The sequence below is a fragment of the Calliphora vicina genome, chromosome 4 (genome assembly GCF_958450345.1).
Source record: "Calliphora vicina chromosome 4, idCalVici1.1, whole genome shotgun sequence".
NCBI classification, from domain to species: domain Eukaryota; kingdom Metazoa; phylum Arthropoda; class Insecta; order Diptera; family Calliphoridae; genus Calliphora; species Calliphora vicina.
In genome coordinates, this window is record NC_088783.1 from 50,531,862 (window position 1) to 50,544,909 (window position 13,048).

At 35.6% G+C, this 13,048-nt stretch overlaps 1 protein-coding gene across 1 annotated transcript; it reads right to left on the bottom strand.

The window, feature by feature from the left end:
* Window positions 1–1,634: 1,634 nt before the first annotated feature.
* yl (Putative vitellogenin receptor yl) lies at window positions 1,635–11,068 on the bottom strand. The gene is made up of 10 exons (XM_065509326.1): window positions 10,888–11,068; window positions 10,344–10,766; window positions 6,947–7,588; window positions 5,987–6,889; window positions 5,782–5,926; window positions 4,913–5,721; window positions 4,586–4,852; window positions 3,016–4,071; window positions 1,867–2,954; window positions 1,635–1,787 (listed from the first exon to the last, which is right to left on the bottom strand). Exons 1-10 carry the CDS (start codon window positions 11,066–11,068, stop codon window positions 1,635–1,637), a joined length of 5,667 nt encoding a protein of 1,888 aa, XP_065365398.1.
* Between the last annotated feature and the right edge of the window lie 1,980 nt (window positions 11,069–13,048).

The following is a 13,048-nucleotide window of genomic DNA, read 5'->3' on the forward strand; positions in this document are numbered from 1 at the left end:
CCGTTGATAGAAAACCTGGTGCAGGTAGAAGGAATGATGTTTCTAAAGCCTATAAATAGAAAGCATTTTCAAAAGAGCTTCCAACAAATCTGGTAGGAAAGCAGTCCGGTTAGCTGAGTACTAGGACTATTTGGTACGAAAAGTTAAAGCCAATGCAGTATTAAAAACATACAAGGCTCAAAAAGTTCCTGACAGAAACTCTGCTAAAAATTTAGAGGCCAAAGACAGAGCACTGAAATTGAAGTCAAGTTTCCGTGCTCTGCTGCTTAATGGATGACGAAACGTATGTTCTGGAAAATTCTTCGCAGCATCCGATCAAAATTTTTATGTTGCCGGTGTTCGAGGGAATGTTGTGGAAATGTTTAGGCCTCAAAAGCAGAAAATTTTCCCAAAAAAATCTTGGTATGGCAAGCAATATGCAGTTGCGGCAAAATAAGCCAAACATTTGTTACAAAGTGCTCTATAAATACCGAAATTTACACCAAGGAATTTTTACAAAAGAGGATGCTTCTATTCATAAGACTTCTTAATGTGTCCACTTATTTTTGGCCTGATTTGGCATCCGTCACTATGGTAAACAAGGTCTTGACAGAAAGCTCTCTAAAAACCTTAATGGAAGTGTTTTTGGAAAAGGTTCGAAAATTCATCACTAGTGATTCGAACTATAAAAAAATAGTTCTCTGTAAATTGTAATAATAATTTCAATCAAATAAAAACAAGCTATATTCGGCTGTGCTGAATCTTATATAACCTTCACCAAATTATTATATTATATAATTTTTTTTTTCCAAAGTAGTTTTTTTATTTTTTTGGAAAAAAATATTTTTTGAATTGTTATTTAATTTTTTTTTTTAAATTTAAAATTTTTTTTTTATTTTTTTTTAAATTTTAAATTTTTTTTTTGGTTTTTAAAATTTTTTTTTCCGATTTTGACCCATTGTAGGTCCAACTTATTATGATCTTATATACGTCGTTGCAAAGGTCTTTGAAATATCTATCATTAGATATCCATATTGTCTATATTAATGACTTAGTAATACAGATATAGGTTAAAAATAGGTCAACAATCGAGGTTGTCCTGGTTTTTTCCTCATACCTCAGCCATTTGTGGACGGATTTTGCTGATTTTAAATAGAAAACTTCTCGAAAGCATGTCCGACAGTATTATTGAAGATTTATATCCCAAAGATATCTGGGGTTTTCAGAAAATTGATTTCAACAAACAGGCGAACATGGCTTAAATGACTCCGCTATCTATAAGGATCCACAATATACATATATACTCTATAGGGTCGGAAAATTATATTGTAGAAATTACAAACGGAATGATAACCTTATATATAACCTTCTCACGAAGTTGAAGGGTATAAAAATCAGAACTTTTATCATAGAAAACTGTCGTGGCTAACAATTTGCTTTCATATTAATTAAAAACCCTAAATTTCCTGCCAAGAAATTAAGTTTACACTTTATTATATACATACATATTTACATGCACTATATTACATTAAACCAATTTTTTATACATAATTTACATTTAACATAATAAATAATAATTACAATAATTTACATAAAAAAAAACCTTAAACAAAAAGTACAAAAATTTAAGCATTTCCATCTAACAAACGAATTATCTAGGGTACAAGCCGGGCTCTCGCATCATCATCATAATCTCCAATTGTGAGGGTGTTATCGTGTTCGGCATCTTCCACCAACAAATTTGGTATGAGCGATGCTGCTGGTCGTTGTTGTTGTTTCTCCATGACCACTTCATGTATCTCGTGGGGCTTTTCATAAGAATATAATTAAAAACAATAGAACAATTTGAATTAGAAGTAGAAACAACGATAGAATAATCAAACCCACCTTGGCGGTTTCCAGTAAAATTTCCGAGCCATGCGGTGACGTAGAGCCGCGCAGAAATCTCTGAATCGATGAGCCAATGTGTAACTTCTCCCGTTCGACCTCGAACGAGGCTGCCGTGGTGCCCGATGAGCTGCCCGTTCCGGTGGTGGTGAGTCCACTGTCCAGGGTGCCTGTTTTGCTGCCGTGCTGTGGTATAAATGATGCCAATGGATTCTGGAAATGCAGGTTACGAATGAAATCACGTTGTCCCTGCTGTTTGCGACGATAATAAAAATACCCCAAGCCGCAAAGGAGCAGTATCAGGAAGGTAATCAGCGACCAAACCACAGCTGTTATATGGGATGATCCCTGATCATCATTTGAGGGTGTTTCACGATGTATCAGCAATGCTGAGGAGGTGATCTCATTGTTGGTATCACAGTATTTCGATTCACTGACTATGGAATCGCCACACATACATTCATAGCTAAACTCAGTTTGAACGCACATGCCACGACATTTGGCCATGTTGCAGGGATTTCGATTTAGGGGTTGACGCGAAGCACCATCTATAAGTATATCCTCAGCATTGAGAATATTCAAGTTAAAGGCTTTACATTCCCTTGAGCCATATAGGTAACAGCGTATGGCCTCTTTGGCTCCCAGATTAACAATAAACACTTGATTCTCGTACCAGGTTAAGCCGGAGGGATGCATAATGACGTTTCCTTTCTGTAGCAATGTAATGGGGCTACCTCTGGATCCCGAACGATAGCTAATGCCCTGCAAGGTCTTCTGATGCAAATCGGTGTAGTAGAGCATTTTCTTGTAGGGATCACAGGCTAAGGTGGTAATGAAACTCATTTCTTTGGTTAGCATGTACTCACGTTTACTGCCATCCAAATTGGCTGTGGCTATGCGTGACCTGTGGCTGCCAAATGTTTGGGTTTGCACCACCACAAAAAATAAACGTCTATTGTAAGCGTCCACTGTGAGAGCTTTGATAATTTCGCGAGGTTTAACTTTCAATATAGTGCCACACATTTTGGCCGCAAACGAACATACTTTGATCTCGTACACTTGATTGCGGCTTATGACATAGACGTTATCTGTTAAGAAGACATGTTTTTTTATAGGCTTTATTAGCTATTTAACAAATTAAAAACTTACCAGTTATCCAATCTACAGCCACTTTTCCTGGCATAGGCAGCTCCAAGGCAGCTTTTACCTCAGCAGTATCCGCATCCACCTTGTATAGAATATTCTCATTGTCTGTGGTAAAGTAAGCTTTACGTAGTCTAACATTTACATCGAAACCATTTATCTTGGTATCATTTGCCTTCCAGGCAACTCTCAGTATTATGGGCTGTTCGGTCATGCTGCGCACCTCATCATAAGTGGAGAATAATAGAGACCTTTCACTTTCAATTGATTTACAAGTGGCCTTATCAGGACGCATCATAAAGTCTGGATAACAGGAACATCTATACGAACCATGCTTATTCTCACATATTTGAGCACAGGGATCTAGTTCTTCGCATTCATTGATATCAACACAAGAACGATGATCCGTATCTAATTTGTAGCCACTAAAACAGGAACAAACAGCACCAGCTGGCGTTGCTTTGCATTTATTTTCACAGGGAGCTTTTCCGCCCATAGGTTTGCAGGCAGTTTTACACAAAGGCCCCTCATCGGCTCCCGTATCACAATCCTCGAAACCATCACATACCCGAGATTCATCCACGCACTCACCATCTCGACAATCCCACATTTTGGGACCACAGGGTTTCTCATGTGTCTGTATGCCCACCGAAGCATTCCAGGCGCCATGTCTCTCGCAATTCTCCTCATCCGAACCATCCGAACAATCTTTTTCATTGTCACAGCGAAATTCAGAGCGTATGCATTCTTTACTTGACTTACAGCGAAACTCATAGATGCTGCACATGTTGCCACAGTCGGCTTCATCTTCTCCACGTGGGCACTCGGCCGTGCCATTACATTTGGCGGAAAGTTCCAGACATACATTGGGATCGCTAGGGCATTCATACATGGGATTTAGCTCATCACCACAGTACATTTTACGCTTTTTGCCGGTAACCATATCGCAGTTGAGCTCATCGGAAAAGTCACCACAATCATTATGACCATCACAAACTAAACGTTTATCGATGCACTGGCCAAGTAAGCATCTATGCATGTCTTTGGGACAATCTTTAATGCCTAAAATGAAAGAGTACAGAGGAGTTAGAAACTAGCAGAACGACCGACATTATATGATGGAACCCAAATCAAAAAATTACAAAGAAGATTCTGAATCTAAATATACCAACACTAGGAAGACTAGTTAATCATCTGTAGAGTGTGTGAGGAAGAGGACGAAACTCTGGGACATTATCAGTACCAATGTCCTGCATTTAGCAAAATTATAAAGGAAAAGGACACAATATCAAAATTGGAAAATCTTATGTCTTCAAATTGTAAACCACTGAGAAACTGTAACCAGAAGATTAGGTGCTTAACCGACTTTAATTTTATATGACGAAACTCTGGAACATTATCTTTGGAAATGTCCAACATTTAGTCGAATTAGAGAGGGAACATGGACACCATGCCAAACTTGAAATGTCTTAGCAATTCAAATTGGAAACCACTGAGAAACTATGTCGAGGAGACTATAATCAAGTGGTAGGATTTTTTTCAATTTAGATGTTTCTGTTTTAGACCAGTTACTTACCACATTTATCATGTTCATCTGAGCTATCGGAACAATCGATTTTGCCATCACATTCCCAGCTTTTGGCAATGCAAGTGCCACTATTACACTGAAACATATCTTTGCCACAGACTGGACGCATGCCGGCATCTTTAGCTCTAGCCAATTTACAATTCTCCTCATCCGAATTATCACCGCAATCATTGACTCCATCACACATGACACTAAAGTCCACACAGTTGCCATTGTCACAGACATGTTGATGGCGATGACAATTTTTCGACTTATCTACAATTTTAATTAATCAATTTAATTAATCATTAACCCCTAAACTTTCCTCCTACTTACCAAAATGTTCACAATGTTCTTCATCGGAGCCGTCATGACATTGTTTCTTACCATCACAACGCCGATCAGCATCCAGACACTGTTCTCCATTATGACACATGAATTTTCCCACCGGACACACAACTTTAGGTTTCTGTTTCTTATCCACATCACAGCCCTCCTCATCCGAACCATCCGGACAATCCTTGCGATTGTTACATTTGCGTGACAAAGTCAAACATTCACCCGAACGACAGCGGAATTCACAATCTAAAGCCTCTATGCAGGTATGATTTGTGGCATCTCTAAATACCAAACCAGCTGGGCAAAGACAGCCCGCCACAAATTTACCCAAAGTCACACAAACATGAGAACAACCACCATTCCAGTGTTGACAGGGATGTTCAGCTGATTGCGCGGGTGTACTGGCCGTCAAAGGAATATGCGTGGGTAGAGAATGTGTTGAGTAAAGTTCTCGATTTACCTCTATATCGAAACGTTTTAGGGGACCCATGTTACTCTTATGCGTCCAATGTATCGTATTCGATCTGAGTTCGGTCCAGAACAGATCCTCATCCACTATGGCTATGGAATAGGGTCTCTTTAGGCGGCCTCGAAAAGTATAGGCATGTAAATTGCGATAGTCTGAAAACGATATGCGACCCAAATCGCTGTCAGCCCAGTATAAAGTGTTTGTCTCGAAATCGGTCACAAATTTGATGTCATCATCGCCCAACTCATCCTCAAAAACGTGAGAGTGTTCGCCCATGCCGCTCAAAGATTTCTGATCGATGTGCACATAGCGGGCTTTCAAGGCAATAAACATGGTGCTTTAATTGTAAAAAAATTATTTAAAAAAATATAGTTTGCTTTGATAACTAAAACCTTACCCATCCTCTGGTATTAGAGCCAAACCAATAGGTGCTTCCACGCCAGAAAAGAAAGAAACAATAGCCCGGTGTTTTGTTTGTAGAGATAAAACCTCGACTACATGTCTTTCCGAATCACTCCAATATAAATTGTAGGATAAATGATCTGAAAATTATTTAAATTTAGAATAATTCTTATTTTTATAAACCGCCTAAGGATGCTTACCAAATGCCAAAGCTGTAACATTTCCCAAATTACCCTTTACCAATGTCCTCACCGTATTACTCTGCAGGTCCACCTCACAAATCACCTTTTGGAAATTGTCGGCCACAAATACCGTATTATTAACACTATTATAGGCCATTTGGTGTATAAACATATCCAGTTTGTGAGTGGTGGTTATGGTATGACGTCCAAATGTGGTATGCTCCATTTCCAGTAAATTACCTCTTACGCCCAAAAATAGCCGCTGTTTCTTATGGGTCTTCATGCAACGCAACTGATCCGGACCCAGTTGCATGCCATCGGGACAAGCACACGAATATTTATTATTCTCAGCCAGCAAGCACAAGTGAGAGCAACGTGTTCTCTCGCAGGCATGAGAGGTTTTCTTTTGCTTGGACGAATGATAAATATGCACAGCATATATAGTGCGATCTTTGGTAATGACTTTGTGATCTTTGCCGGTGAATTTGTTGCAAGCATGAATACTTTTGGTGCCCCAGTCGGACCAATAAATATGATCTTCAAATATGGCCAAGCCATAAGGATGTTTAAGGATTTCTTCCAAAACCATGCGGCGATCTGTGCCATCAGTGCGTACACTTTCAATGGTGGCCATTTTGGCATCAACCCAATAAATGCGATCATTGTACATATCCAAAGCTATACCATTGGGCCAGTGAATCTTTTCGGTGACCAAACGCATCGAATTAGTGCCATCCATAGAAGCACGAGCAATCATGGGATTTATGCCCCAATCAGTCCAAAATATTTGGGAACGCTGAGGCCACAAAGCTACACCACGAGGCTGATGAACATCATCGGTAACTAAAACTGTACAAAAGTGGCCATCATTTGAGCAAACGGCTATATGACGCATAACATTATCCGAAAAGTAAATGTTGCCTGAAACAATATTACACTTGAACTAAATGTTAACTAAAATCCCTTAAACTCGCTTACCAGTTAGCCAATCTACTGCCAAATCTTCGGGAGCATCTAAACCAGATGTTAGCAAAATTTCCTGCTGTGAACCATCCGGATTTGCCTTAACAATACTTTCACCTTCATTTTGTATATTCGTCCAATAGATATGCTCCCCATTATAGGACACACCAATTACCTTTGACAGATTCTTAGCCACTGTATACACTCTCTTCGATCTCAGATTAACGCCCATCACCGTCACCTGAGTTGTATACAAGAGCAAAGCTTCTTCACCAATAGCCTCACAAGTGCGATTATCTTCCCTTAGACCATAGCCCTCATCGCAAGTACATCTATATGTTCCAGGAGCATTAACACAAGTCTGACTACAAACCCCATATTGTTCCAAACACTCGTCAATGTCCACGCAAACATCTTCGAGCAGCGAATGTTTGTAGCCTTTGGGACAGATACATTCGGGTCCCGATTGTGGCATCATTTGACATTTTGAGGCTGGCGGACAAGTTTTATTCTTACAGTTATTGGATGCTGTACAGCGAAAGGATTCATCGGTGCGGTCGGGACAATCGGGGGTGCCATCGCAAGCTTTATCGAGTGGCAGACAGGTGATGTTGTTGCGACATAAAAATTTGCCCATTTCTGGGGTACAATTTTCAGCTGGAAAGAAGGTAAGAGGTAAATACATAGCTATGGTATAAATGTTAGATATTTTGTGGACATATAGAATACAGATTGTAGATCCAATCCAGATTCAACATTTTTAAACGGAGCTTTTGAAGAGTAAATATGTAATTGGTCAATTCACAAGGTCTCTTATCAGTCATATTATCATCATGTCCTAATATATCACGACTCGGCAGCTTGGCTTAACCAACTCTAAGGCATTCGGCGCAGGTCTCTGCTGGTTGGTTACGATAACACAATAAACATAGCATAGAGAGTAGTATTATTTTAGGACATTTTTTACTTGAAAGACAATAAAAACCATTGTGAAATATTAGGACATTATGACAATATGACAATATGATATGATATTCCACCAAGATAAATATAAAATTTGAATTAATGTAAAATTTTAACGGCTAAAGATATCATAACAAAGTTTGGAACTAATATAGTTCTAAATGTCCTTAAGTCAATGGCATTATAATTGTTGTTATCTGTTTTCAAATACCGAAATTCCTAAAACGGGAAAAATATGTTCCAAAAACTGAGCTTTTTTAGAAAAGTGCCCACTTTGACGTTATTAATAAACAAGTAAGAGAGATATATTTAGCTGTGCCGAATCTTATATACCCTTTACCAAATTATACTTCAAAATAAAAATTTTAAATATTTTTAGGTAAACAAAATTTAAATTTTTTTGTTTTTTATTTTTTTTTAAATTTTAATTTTTTTTTAATTTAAAAAAAAATTCAATTTTTAAATTTTTTACTATTTAGTAAAAAAAAAATTTTTTTGGTGAAAAAAAAAATTCAGGTTAAAAAATATTTTTCCCGATATTGACCCATTTTGGTTCAACTTACTATGGTCTTATATACGTCATATAACAGGTCTTTGAAATATCTATCATTAGATATCCATATTGTCTATATTAATTATTTAGTAATCCAGATATGGGTTTTTTCCTTATATCTCAGCCATTTGTGGACCAATTTTCTGGAAGCAAGGATTTCGGAGATATTGATGTATGAATCGTGTATTTAAGTTATTTGGGGGCTTCGGAAAGTTGATTTCAACACACAGACGGACATACTGACAGACGGACATGGCTATATCGACTCCGCTATCTATAACGATCCAGAATATAAATACTTTGTTTGGTCGCAAATGAAAAATGTAGAAATTACAAATGGAATGACAAACTTATGTATACCCTTGCCACTCATGGTGAAGGGTATAAAATACTTTGTGTGTATTGCAACAACATATAGGGTTATAAAAATGGGACTCTTTCGAGGATCGGTGTTTTACAATTTTAGAATTTTTTACTCAAACCTGAAATTTTGTTTCAAAATTAAGCATGTTTGGATAGGGCTGGGAGCTTAATGTCCGTTTAAGTGAGTTAAATTTTACTTTACATGCTTTTTCATGAAGTTCTCTTTCCAGATCATATTAAAATTGTATATAGTCCCGAAGAAAATTTTTTTCTATAAAAGAAAAAATATAGGGACTTTTTCGGAAAAAAATTAAAAAAATGTTCCAACTTTGGATGCGTGTAACTATTTATAGGGACGACATAACTGTTAGCACGTTGATTTTGTTTTATTTAGAATTTTATCGCCAATATAGCTGATATTTTAAAAAAAAAATTCGACTTTCCGTAGGACCGCCATATTTGAAAAACCAAAAAACGATCGAACAAATAAATAATAATAAATGAATAAACCTAAATATCTCTTCAACTAAAGAAATAACATACATATGTATGTATACGTATTTTTTGTAGATCTTCTCAAGGACTATTTATATTTTAAATTTCAGCTCATTCGGATCATAAATGGATTTTTGGCAATTTTTTTAAAAAAATGTGAGACCCGAGGTGGCCACCTTTTAGGGGTTAAACTAATGTACATCAAATCAAACACCTCAGCTCCGGCCGCGTGCAATTTCGTAACAATATCTCCAATAGTTCCCGAGAAACCGAATTATTTCCAAAAAAAAAAAACGTCTCTAAACCACTGGGCATTTGGCACATGTATTATCTTCGGCCTATTGAAACTGGGAAATACTGGTCCATTATTTCACACAGGCCCATTCAAATTTTCGGACTTTATCGGCCATAAATGCTAGATATTCACTAAAATTTTTCCGCAAAAAAAAATCTATATACAAATAAAGCAAAGCTACATATTTTGAGCGGATCGATTCATAATTGACCATAGCTTCCATGTAAGGCACACTACTAAAAACTACTTCAACACTAAATTTAACACAAATAAGTTTAATATACAAATACAGAGCCCACTTCCGAAACTCACTTTAACGAGAATAAATCTTATAAAAATGTTGGTATGCTAATAAAATTTAACAGAAAGAAGTTTCATAAATAAATTACACGACATAATTTAATGACGATCGGTAGATAATTGGTCAGTCATAGCTCCCATTAAAGCTCTCTTCCAAAAATCATTCACGAAAATAAATTATTAAAATTTTAAGAGAAAAAAGTTTTTGCTAATTTACTTAGTGTAGGGTATAATATGGTTGGGCTTGACCGACTATACTTTTTTTTACTTGTTTCATATTTAATAATTAAATATCTATTTGGTTTTTAGATGATGGAGAACAATTTTATAAGGACCACTTTAATACATACAAATTTAACTAATTACCCCCATTAACACGAATTCTGATCATAGTCAGAAATAACCAACTACTTTCCAAAACATTAACTAAATTCTTAACTTACCACAATTCATCTCATCACTGCCATCACCACAATCATCAATGCCATCACACAACCATTTCTTGCTTTCCAAGCAACGATTATTTTGACAAAAGAAACCCTGACAATTAGCCTGGGCCTTAACGCAACCAGTTGTTTCATCGGAACCATCATGACAGTCTTTCTTGCCGTCACACATAAAATTCAGCGGTATGCAGGAGCGATCCGATTGACAAGTGAATTCATATTGACTGCAATTACGCTGCGAAGAATGCCAGCCTCCGATACCGAAATCTTTCGATGAGCCTCGCTCGTTCTCAACACAGTCCAGTTCATCCTCACCGCCGGGACAATTTTCAATGCCGTTGCAAATTAAATCAGACGAAAGACAGGGACCATGTGGTAGAGAACATTGAAACCAGTCGGGTTTACGGCACATTTTTAAATCTGTAGAGAAAAAGAGGGAAACAAAAATATAAATAAGGTTATGTTAAATGCTCTCTTTCTTTTACAATAGCTTTCTCTTTTTTTTTTCTTTAATTGTAAATTCCTTTCATTGTCTACTTACCACAATCGATTTCATCTGAATTATCCGAACAATCTAAACGGCCATCACATAATTTGGTTTGCAGTATGCACTTGCCATCTTTGCAGGTGAATTGGTCCAGATTACAACGTGCCGCCTGGGCTACATGGTTTTGGGCCAGTAATAACACCGAAAAGATTTGTACAAATGCCGCGTGTGACATCACTCCATTGAGAAATAATTTTTTACGTACATTACATAACGGTACTGCAGCTGAGAAGGCCCTAAAAGAAAAGACACGACAAAATTATTATTTGCCATAATTAATTAAAATTACTTATTTGTTATTAAACCCTTTGCTTACATTGACTCTTTCTTAAAAGTAGTGTATTTTTAATAAATATTTTAAAAATAATTAACTTTGCATATAAAATTTAACACTTAAAATAAATAACGAACAAAAAATGTAATTTAAATTTATTGCAAGGTTAGTTAGTGCATTTGCATGCACTGAGAGCCTGACTTGCACTAAAATTATTTTTTTTTTACTTCTGCATTTACATTCTTCATGGATATATGGAATTTTTTATATTGGAAAAACCGTTAACTTTTTTTATTACATTTTATTACATTTTATGGTCATTTATTGCATTTTATTGAAAGTGCCTTAATATATGCTATAAAATTAATAATATAAAACTACTTTATAGCAATGTCAACAAGCGAAGACACAAACCAGAGTGCAAATATAAGTACTGTATAAATTATATTAATTTAAAGTGTTTGATAATAGACCGTTAGAGCGCTGTGGTATTTAGAGTAACTTAATTTACAATATAGGCAAGAAAACGTGAATATATTTTTTGGAAATCTATTTCTCAGCTCATAATAATTGTTAAACACTACACAAATATTTGGTTTTGTCTATTAAATCGGCAAATTTTTAAAGTCTTGATGTTGATGGCTAACTCGATTTTAGGATAAACTTTGACAAAAGCTTAAACTAATGTTTCATTGGCATTTCATAGTCAATCCCTAGGTACATTCAGGTGCATTGTTGAAAAATTTGATTGATAGTGCTCGTTGAATTGACCCAATGGTTTGATGTTATTTGTTCCCCATATTTCATAAAACAGGATTTTAAGTATATAATTGAAATGCACTAATTTATTATTATTAATTTGGAATTTCTATTCATTAAAAATTAAATAATAAATACATAGTTAAAAATGTAATATTTTGTATCTTCTGAGAAAACGAAGGATATGTTAATTCTAATATCAATCTGTATTTTTTGAAATGATAATTTTTAGTTGCTAATAGAGAAATGACGAAGAGCTACTGACAGTTTCTCGATGTCGAAAGAATGCTGTTTCCATAAAAAATTCTACAAAACACTCTTTGTCGAGACAAAAAATTGTTCATATGAAAAAACTCAAAAATCTAAAATACTTAATAACTTTGTAAATAAGCGTTTAATCAAGAATAGGAGCTCGACCTGTGATCACCCATATTTCTGATCAAAAATCGATTTTTCATATGAAAACTCAAATAACTAAATTCTTTAGTAATTTTGTAAATAAGGGTTTAATCGAGAAAACGAGCTTGGTCTCATTTTTCACTCATACTTCGTACCAAAAATCGCTTTTCATATGAAAAAACTCAAAGATTTAAAATCCTTATCAACTTTGTAAACAAGAATTTAATAGAGAAAAGGAGCTTGCTTGATTTGCGATCACCTAAAATCGATTTTTTATATAAAAAAACTCAAAAATCTAAAATCCTTAATAACTTGGTTTATAAATGTGATCTTTGATCACTGATCATGTTGTATGCACCATGTTTTATAAGAAATGAGAACATCCACAATGACTTGGATGTTCTACTAGTGAAGGATAATACTACTACAATGCCACCCCAATTCGCTTACTATACTTCTCGCACAGAGCCAAGCGCGATCAAGGCTTCGTACAGTCGATCTTCTACGTCGATATAATGAGGTACATTTGTCCACAATGCTGTTGGTAGAGAGTAATTATTTTTAATTTTAGTTAAAAGATTTAAATACCTATTTGTTGGGCCTAGTAATAAAAGTCACGTTCAATAAATAAATATACAGTTAAAAAAAGAACAAATTTATTAAACAAATTTTTAATTTTACAAAAGAAATTCTTTAAGTATTTTAAATTTTATTATAAAAAAA